Source organism: Neoarius graeffei, chromosome 3, assembly GCF_027579695.1.
Source record: "Neoarius graeffei isolate fNeoGra1 chromosome 3, fNeoGra1.pri, whole genome shotgun sequence".
NCBI lineage: Eukaryota > Metazoa > Chordata > Actinopteri > Siluriformes > Ariidae > Neoarius > Neoarius graeffei.
In genome coordinates, this window is record NC_083571.1 from 65,624,771 (window position 1) to 65,642,080 (window position 17,310).

Below are 17,310 nucleotides of genomic sequence, written 5' to 3' on the forward strand. Positions count from 1 at the left end.
TTTTAGTACATCTGTGAAGTAGGAGCTCCATCCGCTCTTCGAGAATGTAATTGGCATAATTGTCTTTTCCATTTTAAACCCATTACAAAAGAGATTACAGTAAAGAGGCTTCACAGTGCTTTCTTGTGTGCGTCATAAGTAGCAAATAACGTAGCTTGCTCACACCTTTCTCGGCTAAACATCTGACATGTGAGAGATTAATCTGTATGGCTTTTGATTTATCGTGATGAACATAATATATTCCCTGACCTTAATGAAGCTTTGATAAACTATACTGAACTTATTACCCATTTGGTTCATTTTTGAATTTTGGAGATATACTTAATTTTTAGGTACTGGGGATTTTGTAGAAACATAAGCACAAAACGAACAAACAAACAACATTAATAAACCAAAAACAAGGAGTGGAAATTCTGAAAAACACATCAAAAGCAAAAAGCAAAAAAAAAAAAAAAACCCAAACAACATGCATGAAAACGCAACAACAAATTAGGAAACACAACACCATTAACTCAAAATGGAAAGGAGAAGTCCTTATTAAACATTTTTAGCGTCGGCCCTTATTCAATATCTGTAGTGTCAGTCCTTATTAAACATCAGTACCGTAGGTCCTTATCAAACGTCTGTAGCGTCGGTCTTTATTAAACATCGGTACCGTAGGTCCTTATTAAACGTCTGTAGCGTCGGTCCTTATTAAACATCAGTACCGTAGGTCCTTATTAATCGTCTGTCACATCGGTCCTTATTAAACGTCTGTCGCATTGGTCCTTATTAAACACCTGTAGCATAGGTCCTTATGAAATGTCTGTCGCATTGGTCCTTATTAAACGCCTGTAGCATAGGTCCTTATTAAACGTCTGTCGCATCTGTCCTTATTAAACATTAGTAGCGTAGGTCCTTATTAAACATCTGTTGCATTGGTAATTTTTAAACATCAGTAGCGTAGGTCCTTATTAAATGTCTGTCGCGTCGGTCCTTATTAAATGTCTGTCGCGTCGGTCCTTATTAAACATCTGTAGCATCGGTCCTTTTTAAACGTCTGTAGCATAGCTCCTTATTAAATGCCTGTCGTGTCGGTCCTTATTAAACGTCTGTAGCATTGGTCCTTTTTAAACATCAGTAGCGTAGGTCCTTCTTAAATGTCTGTCGCGTCGGTCCTTATTAAACATCTGTCACATCAGTCCTTTTTATACATCAGTACCATAGGTCCTTATTAACACTCTCAGGTCGCCGACCCCTCACAGGGGACTTTTAGGACTGTTAGTAAACACACATCTAAAGCGCCACGAGTTTTTGTGCTAGAAACATTCAAGTACACCACTAGAAACCTTGAATCTTCTAGTTTTCAAATATGCATACCTTTAAAACAAATTTTAGCACTTTGTAAAGAGAATAAAAACAAATCTTACGAATTTCAGTACTTCAACCAGCAACAACCTCTTATCGTCACACCCATCAACTATTCACATGTTAAGTGCATGGAACATCAGTGTCGTCATTCGCTCATTGTGTAGCAAGGGGAGGTGAGAACACGCCCCATGTCACCGGTATAAACAAGTGCACATGTTCATTTGTTTCCAGACCAACTGAGAAACTTTGAGGAATGGCCAATGCAAGGAAGATGTCTCATTAGCGGTCGTTGTCATGCTTTTTCAGTTAGGTGGGGTTTACATTAGACCGTATCAGCGGATCATCAGATTAACGTTTTTAAAACGATTAGCGTGCACACAGCAACGCCAATACACGATTCGCGTGCACACAGCAACGCTAATACACGGATACGCTCGGCTCCGCAGGCATCCTGCGCTCCAAATCACTCCGCCCTGAACAGCGAGTGCCCTCTGGAGGGTGCGCACTCCGGCCCTGCGCAGCTCACAGAGCGTGCGAGTGAAGTGCACGAGCAGTGATTCGGGACTGAGCCGCTGTGTGTGTGATCCTAGTGCATATCGGGCATGCGCGTCACTTACCACTTGCAAGTGGAAGGATGGCAAGCCTAAAGACAATCATAACTACACAATGGGCAGTATTTGCATCAGTATTTGCAGTATTTTCATACTTTTATACTCTAATGAAAGGTGATACAAGGCGGAAGTCCGCGCCGTTTTTCAGCAGTCGCGTCACATGACCAACACCAGCGAATCAGGAAGGTGGATGTCACAGTGACGTTGTCCAATGACGACGCCAGCTAGAGCTCAGCACAGCGTATCCGCGTATTCTCAATGTTTACACAGCACCGGACCAGACACGATCTGGATTGAATACGTGGACCCTGGCAGATGGACGAGACAGATACGGTCTAATGTAAACTTGGCCTTAGTGTATAGGGAGAACTACATTACATTACATTTAGCAGACACTTTTATCCAACGCGACTTACAATTGAGAAAAACAATCAAGCTTAGGTAAAACATAGGAAATCATAGAGTAAGAAGAAGAGAGTGCATGTTAGATGGTTAGTGGGTTGTTAGGATAGGAGGTGCTCTTTGAATAGAAAGAACTAGTTGATCGAAACGTGCTGTGTTATTTTCATCAAGTTTTGAAAACATTTTTCTGTTGCCAAACTATGTTTCACTGATTTACTGATTTACAGTAATTAGTTACCTAAGTCAGCATGCCCTGCATAGTCATAGTTTATCTTCCTTGCTAACTTTAGATGTATTATAGTCCGTGCATAAGTCTATGCATAAGATTGTGAAATGTAGCTTTGGCTTTTAGGGTGCCTTTTCTTTGCAGTAACTTTCCAAGCAGAGAGGTGTGGGGGGCAGGGAAGTACAGGGGCCAGGGCCAGGGTCTTTGTCTTTGACAAATGGACTATTGACAGTGATGGGGGAGGGGGGATTACAGGTGAATTACACCTACCTCATCAATATTCATTTGAAAAGGCAACTGACTTTGGAGAAAACAAAGATAGTCTGAAGTTTCTACAATTAGTATTGAAACTACAGAACATTTCTGAATGCTGTTCTTACTTTTATGTAGCCAACACTACATAAAAGAAGGTTTAGAAGGTTCAGACTTCAAAAGTCTTGTGCAGATATATTTATAGTGTGTTTTTTTTTACAAGGTTTGAAGACTCTGAAAATAGTTTTTTGTAAGGTTGTGTTTGCACTTAATTTAAATAAAAACAAATTTCATTACATTCACTTTACTCTCATATTATTATTGGTGAGGGCGTCCAGAATATAACCATGTGTGTCACTTTTGCATGAATGTTTTTAGTTAGATGAAATACTTAAAAATGTCAAGGTTTATCAGACTGCCACAGAGTGTCTGACAGGCCCAGGACCTCAGAGTGTTAAATGTCTGTCGCATCGGTCCTTTTTAAACGTCCGTCGCATCAGTCCTTATTAAACGTCTGTAGCATAGGTCATTTTTAAACATCAGTCGCATCTGTCCTTTTTAAACATCAGTATCATCGGTCCTTTTTAAACATCAGTAGCATAGGTCCTTATTATACGTCTGTCACATTGGTCCTTTTTAAACATCAGTAGCGTAGGTCCTTATGAAATGTCTGTTGCGTTGGTCCTTATTAAATGTCTGTCGCATCAGTCCTTTTTAAACGTCCGTTGCGTCAGTCCTTATTAAACGTCTGTAACATAGGTCCTTATTAAATGTCTGTAGCATTGGTCCTTTTTAAACGTCCATCGCGTCAGTCCTTATTAAACGTCTGTAACATAGGTCCTTATTAAATGTCTGTAGCATCGGTCCTTTTTAAATGTCCGTCACGCCAGTCCTTATTAAACATCCATAGCATAGGTCCTTATTAAACATCTGTCGCGTCAGTCCTTATTAAACGTCTCTTGCATCAGTCCTTTTTAAATGTCCGTCGCGTCAGTCCTTATTAAACGTCTGTAGCATAGGTCCTTATTAAAAGTCTGTAGCATAGGTCCTTCTTAAACATCAGTAGCATAGGTCCTTATTAAACATCTGTCGCGTCGGTCCTTATTAAATATCTGTTGCATCAGTCCTTTTTAAACATCTGTAGCGTAGATCCTTATTAAACGTCTGTCGCATCGGTCCTTATTAAAGGTCTATTGCATCAGTCCTTATTAAATGTCTGTCGCATTGGTCCTTTTTAAACGTCCGTCGCGTCAGTCCTTATTAAACGTCTGTAGCATAGGTCCTTATTAAATGTCTGTAGCATAGGTCCTTCTTAAACACCAGTAGCATAGGTCCTTATTAAACACCTGTCGCGTCGGTCCTTATTAAACATCTGTTGCATCAGTCCTTTTTAAACATCTGTAGCATAAATCCTTATTAAACATGTCGCGTCGGTCCTTATTAAACGTCTGTCGCATAGGTCCTTATTAAATGTCTGTCGCATCGGCCCTTATTAAACGTCTGCCGCATCGGTCCTTTTTAAACGTCCGTCACGTCAGTCCTTATTAAACGTCTGTAACATAGGTCCTTATTAAACGTCTGTAGCATAGGTCCTTATTAAATGTCTGTAGCATAGGTCCTTCTTAAACATCAGTAGCGTAGGTCCTTATTAAATGTCTGTCACGTTGGTCCTTATTAAACGTCTGTTGCATCAGTCCTTTTTAAACATCTGTAGCATAAATCCTTATTAAACATGTCGCGTCGGTCCTTATTAAACGTCTGTCGCATAGGTCCTTATTAAACGTCTGTCGCATCGGTCCTTTTTAAACGTCTGTCACGTCAGTCCTTATTAAATGTCTGTGACATAGGTCCTTATTAAACGTCTGTAGCAGAGATGGGACCAAGTCACACATGTGCAAGTCTCAAGTAAGTCTCAAGTCTTAACCTTCAAGTCCCAAGTAAGTCCCAAGTCTTTTTTGTCTTGGGCAAGTCAAGTCAAGTCAAGTCAAGTCACAGGCTATGTCAAGTCAAGTCAAGTCAAGTCCTATAATAAGTCAAGTCCAAGTCAAGTCACCATAGGCGTATTGGCATAATTTTAGCAGCAGAATATGAATTTAATACATTGAAAAGGCAATACATAAGTAAATGTCAGTAAACATCCCTGGCACGTGTGCCCAACCTGTTAAATATTTGCATTTTAAATACTCATGTTCTGTAAAATACATCATGGAATAAAACAAAACAGTAATAATGTCACAAAGTTATTTATTGATGGCAAAATTGATTGCAAGATTGAAAGCCAACTAAGTTTCTCACATTGTCATCAGCCAACAAGAAAAATAAACAGAGAATTGGCATTCTGTTATGTGCGTAGTTAAAAGAGGGTAGGACGACACCTTGGGTTAACAGGGGCATGAGCTCCTCCAATCTCTAATTACGTGAGATGAGATGATTATTATTAATAAGATACACGTGGAGAAACCTGAAGTGACTTCGATGTATGTTTGCACCAGTAAAAAAAAAAAAACCCAAAGGATAGAGAAATGTGTCAGACATAATTTAGGTCTCAAAAAGAAGACCTGTTCGCCCGTGCAAAAGTGACATCATCTTACCCCATATGACAAGCTACAGAGGTGTGTGCAAAAGCGCTCTCTCGCTCTCTCCCTCTCCGAGGCTGCCTCAGCCTGTGCGGAGCGGGGACATGAGCAATTCCAGCGTTATGGATGTGACATTTGGACTCAAAATGGCAACAACTGACCTAGTTAATTTTTATTCCTTTCCAGTATTTTAAAATTTGTTGTATATTTTTAAGACCTCTCATATTGGAGAAGTCATGGGAAAAAAAGAATTCCCATAGTACATTTAGAACTCTAGAAAATGCCAAAAAAGACATGCGTTATGGATGTGACAGAAAAAATACCCCATTTCCAGGGTGACTACACATATTCATCAAACTCTGTGAAATTGCAAACATAATATCCAAATGCAGGCATGCATTTAATAAAGGAGTCTTAGCTGAAAATAAAAAAAGTCTTTGTTTAAAATATTTTCTATTTCAAGCAGAATCTAGGAAGAAAAAATCAGCGTTATGGATGTGACATAATTCCGTTATGGATGTGACGCGTCTGAAATAGACATGGCATATGTTTAGAAAATCAGCAATTTAACCACCATAACCCTTTGAAAAACTCTCTAAATATCAGCTAAAACTATCAAAGTTCTTAAATAATATTTAGGATGGCTATTGTTTTGCTGTTTTGTGGATTTTAGCATACATTTCTGTGGCTTGTGGCAATGATATAGAATTGTACATGATCAAAGTTGATTTTAGCTTGGGTTTTACATTATAAGAAAGAAAGACTGACAGTGACATATTAGGTTGGTTACAAATTGGTTCAACTTATTCACATCTGTAAAATACAGGCCTAGGTGATATCTCTGGGAGTGGTTTTGATGCATTACATGTTGCTTTATTTTTGCATGGTGAGGTTGACATTTACATGGAATTGCCCACATATAGAACGACTTTGGCGCGGGAGTCTTGGTTCCCGCTATAATAGATTGTTACGAAAATAAATGTTAAATGAAATATGCATCCCATGCATTCCTTTCCACAGGAACTTTGCTCACAACATTTCGGTCGTGGCTAATGCACTGTCCTCCTTACCACAAGTGCAACATTTCGGGAACAATACGGAAAGGACAGTGTGCGGGATTCATCTTTCCTTGAACAATTACCCAGAGACTTTTTAAATTACCTCACTGGGAAATATCCAATGCACCTGTTCAGTTACAGAGTTGTGCTCTCTAAATTGTAGTCATTCAAACCATTGTTTTGGCGGCCTGGTAGCCTGACATGATGATATGATGTGAAATCTGTGAACACATCGTTGGGGCGTGGTATATAGCCCACGCAGAGAGCGTGCCTGATGGACAGGGCGGTGACAACGCAACGGCAGTGCAATCAAAATTACTGAAGTATGTGCATATTACATTTTATTTTCACAATAAAAACATGATGTAAATAACACTCAAGTCACTCAAGTCATCGTGTGTCAAGTCAAGTCAAGTCCCGAGTCTTAAACTTCCAAGTCCGAGTCAAGTCTCAAGTATTTTCATGTTTTGTCAAGTCAAGTCACAAGTCATGAAAACAGTGACTCGAGTCCAAGTCCCCAAGTCTCAAGTCCCCACCTCTGGTCTGTAGCATAGGTCCTTCTTAAACATCAGTCACATCAGTCCTTATTAAACGTCTGTAACATAGGTCCTTATTAAACGTCTGTAGCATAGGTCCATATTAAATGTCTGTAGCATAGGTCCTTCTTAAACATCAGTAGCATAGGTCCTTATGAAATGTCTGTTGCGTCGGTCCTTATTAAATGTCTGTCGCATCGGTCCTTATTAAACGTCTGTTGTATCAGTCCTTATTAAATGTCTGTCGCGTTGGTCCTTTTTAAACATCCGTTGCGTCAGTCCTTATTAAATGTCTGTAACATAGGTCCTTATTAAACGTCTGTTGCATAGGTCCTTATGAAATATCTGTTGCGTCGGTCCTTATTAAATGTCTGTAGCATCGTTCCTTATTAAACGTCTGTTGTATCAGTCCTTATTAAATGTCTGTCGCGTTGGTCCTTTTTAAACATCCGTTGCGTCAGTCCTTATTAAATGTCTGTAACATAGGTCCTTATTAAACGTCTGTAGTATAGGTCCTTATTAAATATCTGTAGCATAGGTCCTTCTTAAACATCAGTAGCATAGGTCCTAATTAAACATCAGTAGCATCGGTCCTTATTAAATGTCTGTTGCATCAGTCCTTTTTAAACGTCTGTAGCGTAGATCCTTATTAAACGTCTGTCACATCAGTCCTTATTAAATGTCTGTAGCATAGGTCCTTCTTAAACATCAGTCGCATAGGTCCTAATTAAACATCTGTCGCGTCGGTCCTTATTAAACGTCTGTCGCATCAGTCCTTATTAAATGTCTGTAGCATAAGTCCTTATTAAACATGTCACGTCGGTCCTTATTAAACGTCTGCCGCATAGGCCCTTATTAAACGTCTGTCGCATCGGTCCTTATTAAACATCTGTAGCATTGGTCCTTATTAAACATCTGTTGCATCGGTCCTTTTTAAACGTCCGTCGCGTCAGTCCTTATTAAACATCTGTAACATAGGTCCTTATTAAACGTCTGTAGCATAGGTCCTTATTAAATGTCTGTAGTATAGGTCTTCCTTAAACATCTGTCGTGTCGGTCCTTATTAAACATCTGTTGCATCAGTCCTTTTTAAACATCTGTAGCGTAGATCCTTATTAAACATCTGTCATGTCGGTCCTTATTAAACGTCTGTCGCATAGGTCCTTATTAAATATCTGTAGCATAGGTCCTTCTTAAACATCAGTAGCATAGGTCCTTATTAAACATCTGTCACGTCGGTCCTTATTAAACGTCTGTTGCATCAGTCCTTTTTAAACAACTGTAGCATAAATCCTTATTAAACATGTTGCGTCAGTCCTTATTAAACGTCTGTCGCATCGGTCCTTATTAAACGTCCGTCGCATCGGTCCTTTTTAAACATCCGTCGCGTCAGTCCTTATTAAACGTCTGTAGCACAGGTCCTTATTAAATGTCTGTAGCATAGGTCCTTCTTAAACATCAGTAGCATAGGTCCTTATTAAACGTCTGTCACATAGGTCCTTATTAAACATCTGTAGCATATGTCCTTTTTAAAGATCAGTCACATCGGCCCTTTGTAAACATCAGTAGGGTAGGTCCTTATGAAATGTCTGTTGCATCAGTCCTTTTCAAACGTCCGTCGCGTCAGTCCTTATTAAACGTCTGTAACATAGGTCCTTATGAAACGTCTGTAGCATAGGTCTTTATTAAATGTCTGTAGCATCGGTCCTTTTAAAACATCAGTAGCGTAGGTCCTTATTAAATGTCTGTCACGTTGGTCCTTATTAAACGTCTGTTGCATAGGTCCTTTTTAAACGTCTGTAGCATACGTCCTTTTTAAACATCAGTCGCATCGGTCCTTTTTAAACATCTGTAACATAGGTCCTTATGTTCTGTTGCGTCAGTCCTTATTAAACATATGTAGCATAGGTCCTTATGAAATTTCTGTCGCATCGGTCCTTATTAAACGTCTGCCGCATCGGTCCTTTTTAAACATCAGTAGCATAGGTCCTTATTAAACGTCTGCCGTGTCAGTCCTTATTAAACATCTGGAGCATTGGTCCTTTTTAAACATCAGTATTGTAGGTCCTTATTAAATGTCTTTTACATCAGTCCTTATTAAACGTCTGGAGTATCGGTCCTTTTTAAACATCAGCAGCATAGGTCCTTATCAAACGTCTGTCACGTCGGTCCTTATTAAGCGTCTGTAGCAGAGGTCCTTATGAAATGTCTGTCGTGTCGGTCCTTATTAAACGTCTGTCACATCGGTCCTTTTTAAACATTCGTAGCATAGATCCTTTTTAAGCGTCTGTAGCATAGGTCCTTATTAAATGTCTGTCACGTCAGTCCTTATTAAATGTCTGTAGCATAGGTCCTTTTAAACATCTGTAGCATCGGTCCTTTTTAAACATCAGGAGCGTAGGTCCCTATTAAACGTCTGTCGTGTTAGTCCTTATTAAACGTCTGTAGCATAGGTCCTTATTAAATGTCTGTCGTGTCAGTCCTTATTAAACGTCTGTCGCATTGGTCCTTATTGAACGTCTGTCACATCGTTCCTTTTTATACATCAGTAGCATAGGTCCTTATTAAATGTCTGTTGTGTCGGTCCTTATTAAACGTCTGGAGTATAGGTCCTTATTAAACGTCTGTCGCATCGGTCCTTATTAAACATCTGTAGCATCGGGCCTTATTAAACGTCTGCTGCGTCGGTCCTTATTAAACGTCTGTCGCATAGGTCCTCGGTCCTTTTTAAACATCAGTAGCGTAGGTCCTTATTAAATGTCTGTCGTGTCAGTCCCTATTAAATGTCTGTAGCGTAGGTCCTTATTAAACGTCTGTCGTGTCAGTCCTTATTAAACGTCTGTAGCGTAGGTCCTTATTAAATGTCTGTCGCATCTGTCCTTATTAAACATTAGTAGCGTAGGTCCTTATTAAATGTCTGTTGCGTCGGTCCTTATTAAACATCTGCCGCATTGGTCCTTTTTAAACGCCTGTACCGTAGGTCCTTATTAAACGTCTGTCGCATTGGTCCTTATTAAACGTCTGTAGCATAGGTCCTTATTAAATGTCTTTAGCATTCGTCCTTGTTAAACATCTGTTGCGTCAGTCCTCATTAAACATCAGTAATGTCTGTCCTTATTAAACATCTGTAGCGTAGGTCCTTGTTAAACATCAGTAGTGTCAGTCCTTGTTAAACATCTGTAGTTTCGGTCCTTGTTAAACATCTGTAGTGTCGGTCCTTGTTAAAAATCTGTTGTGTGTGTCTTTAATAAAAACATTTGCGCAATGATTGACGAGGAATTTCGGATCATTCGTCCATACACAACTGTCTCAGTTCTTCAGTAGTTTTGAGCTGTCTTGTCTTCAGATCATTCCACAGCATCTCAATTGGGTTCAGGTCAGGACTCTGATTTGGACTTTCCAAAATATGAATTTTCATCTTTTTCAGCCATTTTTTCGTGATATACTTGTATGCTTTGGGTCACTGTCTTGTTGCATCATCCAGCCTCTCTTCAGCTTGAAGTTATGTATTGTTGTCTTGACATTTTCCTCTAATATGTGTTGACACAGTTTTGAATTCATTGCTCCCACAATGATTCGAAGGTGTCCAGGACCTGAGGCAGCAGAGCGGCTCCAAACCATGACGCACCCTACACCATGCTTTACAGTTGATGAGGGATGAGATTTTGGTGTTGGTATGCAGTGCCTTTTTCTTTTTCCTTCAAACACAGCATTGTGCATTTTTGCCAAAATGTTTACCTTTTTTCTCATTTGTCCATAGAACATTTTCCAGAAGCATTGTGGAACACCTGGTGGTTTTTGGACAAACTTGAGACGTGCCACAATATATTTTTTTTAGACAGAAGTGTTTTCCTTCATGGTTTCCTTCTATTAACACCATTCGGATACATTTCCACACTTTTCTGATCGTGCATACATGGACGAAGACTTGTAGAGTCTTCTGCAGGCCTTCTCCGGTTACCTGTCGGTTCTTCTTCACTTTTTTCAGGATTGCCTGTTGTGCTCTTGGTATGCTCTTTGCAGGATGCCTCCTCCGAGGTAGAGTAGCAACAGTCCTGAATTTCCTCCAATTGTATACATTTATCTTATGACACCCAGGTCTTTAGAAATGCTTTTGTAGCCTCTTCCAGCTTTGTGGATCTCTATAATGTGTTATCTAAAGTCTCGTGAAAGTTGATAGGATTCTTGAGAATAACCCACAGTTCTAAAGAATCCATACAACCCACACTTCCAATCTAATCTCCTTAAATGAAACACCTAACTCCAGTAAACCCGGGTGAAAGTTTGGGGGAGGAGTATAGGCAAAATACTTGTCAAGTACAGGTTGCACACCTGAGTTCCTCAAGGCATAGGAAAAATTGTGCCGTTCGCCCATGGAAATCTGACGCACGTGATCAGTGTACTCAGTGAGTTTGGAGTGTGTGAGACTTGCATTTTACCAGTTTCCTGCACTATGAGTTCGGGCAGCACTTGTGAAGCATGTGTGACGCATGTGATTAGCATGTTACAATCATTCATAACTTGCGTGCGACGCAAGCCAGGAGTGGGTATAAAACCAGCATGTTTGCAGCATTCTGCATCTGTCTTTCGACTAAAGAACATTGGATATTTTGTGAGAAAAATTTAAAAATTTTCAGTTTAAAAGTTTAGAAAATGGGACCCAAGAAGAAGCGAGCAAAAGTGAAGCAACCCAACCTGAAACAGCAGAGGGGGAGGAGGAGGAAGAATTTGATGATGATGGTAGCAACACTGGCGAGCCCTGCACAGACAGGGCTTCAAGCCAGCAGAGGGCACAGCACCTCGCCAGAGGTATTTTCACAGGTAAATACACATGCTTTCAACATTCATTTCAGTATCTATATGCTTATGTAATTAATATTATATATGCTGATTTTCATGTATGTTTCAGCTAACAATGCCCAAAAGTGAGGAAATTGCAATCCCATCATCGCTGTCAGGCCATTGTGCCATGCTCAGTGATAAGGACAAGGACATCCCGGCACCCCATCCCACCACTCAGCAGGAATAGGAGCAGGACAGTAGCTTGGACTCAAAGTGTGTTTCAGTGCTCAAACCGTTGGGCTATTTAGTTGGGATTTTTTACAGTGTAATAAAATGCGTTATTCCCTTATACTCATGTTTTATTATTTGATATTTACATTAAATTAAACATATACTCAAATAAAAACAGCAAATGTGGTGGTCTTCTTCCTTTCTACAATGCTACATGCTACATGATCGGTTCCTTGGTTCCTCCCCAATATATATACCCAGAGTCTTGCCCCTCGTGCCGCATGCAGGTCACGTGCGCTGCGTGCAGGTCGCGTGCACTGCGTGCAGGTCGCGTGCACTGCGTGCAGGTCGCGTGCACTGCGTGCACACCACACATAGGGGCAGAAAGTGAGATGTACTTCTGTTTTGCGTGCCGCACAAATAGCAAGTGTGGAATACTTGTGTAGTACTTCTGAGGCACGTCACTCATACAATGACCGTGCGTCACTTATGAGTCTTACTGTCATCGCAAAAAGCCCCTACTAGCTGCGCTGCTGACTTGGTTCAGGCGTACAAAAGGAGTATAGGTCCCGTACGTAGTGTATGCGTTCTTGGTTTGTCGCAAGACCCATAGAATTTGCATGTGCAGGACCAAAAGTCTCCACGGGCAGTCGGCGACCTTCTATAGCACTGAACACACGCAAGTGTTGCACAAGTCTCAAGTGCAGTTTTGCCAAATTTTTTTACTGTAGACCGCCTGTAGCAGCACGTACGGCGGGTTGTGAGTGAGGCTTAACACTGTATGCGTGTTCTAAGTTGAGTTAACTTGTGCTTGTCTATAATTCTGAGTTAGATGAAGATCAGACCACATTTGATGAGAAATCAATGGAAAAACCTTAGTAATTCCAAAGGGTTCACAAACATTTTCTTGCAACTGTATCTGTATTCATGTGTATGTCCACTGTTTGTTTTTATAACCACCTCCAACCGCTTTTGCACCCTCTGAACATTACAGGAACTTCTGGATCTTTTCAGTTCTAAATTCAGCCCCCACATTCCTCTTGACATGTTGCAATTCCAACAGTGTTAAAGTCAAGAGGGTCATGGCAAAGCGTCCTTTCAAACTATTTTGCTGTATGTTTTGGATTGTTGTTTTGTTACAGGATTAGTTTTTTAGAATTTTTATTTTGGACTATCATCTCTCTCTCTCTCTCTCTCTCTCTTTTCAGATGACCACTGAGAAGTTGTTCATATTATTAGGTCCTCCAGGCAATTTAGTCCCAAAAAGAGGATGAATACAAGCTAAGACAAAACCAAGACCAAGTAAATAAACATGGAGAAGTGCAACAAGACAACAAAAATGATGAAAAATATGAGAACAAATGGTCCAATCCAAGCATCTTTTTCTTTTCACCAGCCCACTGAAAATCCTTGGAGAACTTGACGCAAAACAACAGCTGTGTTTAAAAAAAAAAAGATTTTGTAGCCTTAAAGTGCTATTTTATGATCTCACCAAGCTTTGATCAGCCTATGTGCTTCTAACTGTTTCAAAATGTGTTGAGGAGGGAACGATTTGTAAAAGAAATGTTTACAGTTATTTCTTGATGAGGGATTTGTTTTTCTCTGAATAAATGTACTTCAATTAAAGGTTGGATTTTCCTCATTTTTTTTCAGTGTGAGGTGAAGCGAATTCACCAAAAGGTGAATTTTTTAAACCTTTTTACTAATCTTTACAAGGGGTGCCAATAATTATCAAGCACACTGTATATTGTGTAGGTACTCTCCTCAATCTATTATGATTTTCACAAGCTGATTTCTTTATCTTGTCACTTGAGAACTTGTTTTTTTTCCCACCAAGTAGCACTTGGTGGCGCCATGAAAAGGTTCTGTCTTTATATGTAGATTCTGTCCAGTGATTTATCACGTGCTGTTTCACAGGACTTGGCTGTACTTTACAGTGATTTATTGTGCTTTTCTCGGGTATATTGCAGTCATGGAATAGTTCCACCGTCCACTATGATGAAGATGCATTTAATTTATAAGCGGTCTCGAAGAATTTCAAATAGCTTGGACTTTATCCATGAAAGTGCTCACAGAACATGGAGATCTGTCTATATACAATCTCTAGGAACGGATTATAGGCAGGACAGGTTAGATTTGAACACAAGCTTCCAAACATGAGTAATGATTAAGAAATAGAGGGTTTCAATAAAGCAAACATTTGTAATTTTAGTGTACGACTCAGCACTTCTCTATCTATCAGTGTGGATGTCCTGAACAAAACAATCTGTCCTCGAGAGTATCACCACATGTTAACCATATACAGTGTTGGAAATGCTGGGGCCAGACTTTCTTAAACTTCAAATAAAGACAATTAACGCTGGAATATGTGAATATAAGCATCCTTTTGTGTTTTTTTGTGTGTAAAATCTCAAAAATATTTAATACAATTAATGGCAAAGTTTGCGTATTCTTTGGTAATGTATCTTCAACCTGGATATAATGCACTTTGAAGAAAAACTTAAGCTACATCATTGGGGAGGTATTTAAAAAGGACAAACACGTGCACCAGTGGCACAGTGGTATAGTGGTTAGCACTGTTGCCTCACAGCAAGAAGGTCCTGAGTTCGAGCCCATTGGCTGACAAGGGCCTTTCTGTGTGGAGTTTACATGTTCTCCCCGTGTCTGTGTGGGTTTCCTCCGGGTGCTCTGGTTTCCCCCACAGTCCAAAGACATGCAGGTTAGGCTAATTGGTGGCTCTAAATTGACCGTAGGTGTGAATGTGAGTGTGAATGGTTGTTTGTCTCTATGTGTCAGACCTGCAATGATCTGGCAACTTGTCCAGGGTGTACCCTGCCTCTCGCCCATAGTCAGCTGGGATAGGCTCCAGTTTGCCCGCAAAGATAAGTGGTTACTGATAATGGATGGATTATCTTTCCAGGTAAAATCTGGAGGTACAAAAGGTATGTGCTTGAGGGAACCACGCCAGCAACCCGGACATTTTTGGTACAGTTTAATCCCTTTTTTTTCCAGAGAGAATGACAAGCAATCAAAAATAATGAAAACATGCATGTATAGATATTAATAAAAAAGTTTTGAAATACAGTTGCTTTCTAAAAACATTGCCACACAAGACTCAATAAGTTTATCATCATATTCATAAAACATAAAAATGTCCAAGTTTAAAATATTGTGCAAGACATTGTGGAAATTGGAATAAGATATCGATGGTATAAAAAAACCCCTCTCCTAATAATAACTATATTATTAAAACTGTTCAACATCACAGGAGTGTTTAGTAAAATACAAAAAAAAAAAACCCCATAAAATATACAGTAAATGTTCTCCTTGTCATATTTACATGAGGTCTTGTTGTCTGGCTGCACCTTTCATTTCACATTATTATTATTTTAACATACACTGCATGTCCAAAAGTTTGTGGACACCTGACCACCACACCCAGATGTGGTTGTTCCTTAAATCATTGCCACCAAATTGGAAGCACACAGCTGTACTGAATGTCTTACAATTTCCCTTCACTGGAACGAACAGGCCCAAACCTGTTACGCTGATCACAATGCACACAAAACGAGCTCCATGTAGACATGGTGTGTGAAGATTGGAATGGAAGAACTCGAGTGTCCTGCCCGGAGCCGTGACTGAACCCAACCCCACTGAACACCTTTGGGATAAACTGGAACACTGACTGCACCCCAGACCTGCTCACTCAACATCATTACATGTGCTCTTGTACCTGAATGAACACAAATCCCCACAGCAGGGTGCCAAAATCCTGTGGAAAGCTTTGCCAGAAGAGTGGAGCTTATTAGAACATCAGACACTGAATGTGTGACTGAATGTGGAATGAGATGTTTTAATGTTAGAAATGTACTGCGAGTTGGCCTAGTGGTTAGCGTGTCCACCTCTCGCTCGCGAGTTCTATTAGCAGTTGGGTCATACCAAAGACCATCATAAAAATGCCGTCTGGCAATACAGATGTGAGTGGGGAGTCAAACTTTCATGGTTACCAGAGGACTAGCCCCCCACTGTAACCCTAGCTATGGAATAGGCGAGAGGCCAAGGGCTACGGAAACGGAGATCGGCGCCGCCACATGGCGTGGGAAGGTACTTTGACTGTTAGAAATAACGTTTACAAACCACAGAAGGACCTGATCTGGTTTTCTATGTTGATTTTTTTTTTTACAAATTATTTTGAAATTTTAGACATAATGCAAAAGTACCATCACTCTCTTTCTTATAAAAAATTGCAACATTACTGTTTTGCTGGCAAACAGTTAGCAAATCTTTACATATCATGTATCGTCTCTAAATATTGTGATATATTTCCGACATATCGCCAACCCCTATTTATTTATGACCACATATGAAAGATACAAGAGGTTATTTTTCTAGTCCCACAATATTTTCCATGCCTTAAAGTTTTTATTATTATTATTATTATTATTATTTGATCCCATAGTTAAAATGAAATCAATAAGATAATTAAATATAGCTCATTTGTTTAAAACTCAACTCACATTCTGGACACGTTGATGAGACCTTGAAAAGTTCCACTTTGTACTTCTGTCAAAGGCAGATGTGCTAATCTTCTGCAAAAAAAAAAATTAAATAAATTAAATAATAATAAAAAGACGCAAATAAGCAAAAGTTTTGGCACCCGATGAAACTTCTTGAAACTTTGGTAATGATGATGATGGACATACAGGTCGGTAGTGGAGGATGTTCCCCGGGCTCTGCTCTCGGTTTCCCCGGTGCAGCCCAGTGTGTCTGCGGTGCACCTGCACACCGGCGGGCAGGTGAAGGTTCCCCCGCGGCTCACGCGCATCATCACTACTGCCAGCAGCAGCAGCACCGCCACCGAGCACAGTGACACCATAATCCTCCTCTTCAGCCTGACCTGCTTCCTTCTCACTCGACATAGAAATCTGTCCATCCAGCTGCTCCGCTCTCCCGGGTCAGAAATCCCCGGCTCACTTCTTTACCGGGCCGCCCACATGGGGTTGCCAGATTGTTCACCTGAAACTCCCCCTCGGTGCGTCTCAGTGCGCCTGCGTCATCACTCCGCCACAGCACCTTTCCCTTTCCAAACCCCTCCATCAGGACAGACAGCACGGCCAGTCATTTCTTCATTCACCTGCATCAGCAATTCTGCTTTTATTTTTGTCCCGAACAACAGGGGGATGATTTTCAGCCTGGGAATGTCACCTGAGTGACCCACATATACTGTATTTTTTATATATTACATAAAGAGTGTTTTAAAGAAAGAAAGCACAAGTTTACTCATCA

General features: G+C 40.2%; 1 protein-coding gene across 2 annotated transcripts in view; it reads right to left on the reverse strand.

Annotated features, from left to right (window-relative positions):
• LOC132883484 (lutropin-choriogonadotropic hormone receptor-like) overlaps positions 1–16,987 on the reverse strand; it is a 32,894-nt gene extending 15,907 nt beyond the window's left edge. For both annotated transcript variants that reach the window (XM_060917163.1, XM_060917162.1), the window contains exons 1-2: positions 16,728–16,987; positions 16,542–16,613 (exon numbers count right to left, since the gene is read on the reverse strand). In XM_060917163.1, the coding sequence (XP_060773146.1) occupies positions 16,542–16,613; positions 16,728–16,957 (302 nt within the window). In that variant the 5' untranslated portion in view covers positions 16,958–16,987. The remainder of the gene's footprint in view (positions 1–16,541; positions 16,614–16,727) is intronic.
• Between the last annotated feature and the right edge of the window lie 323 nt (positions 16,988–17,310).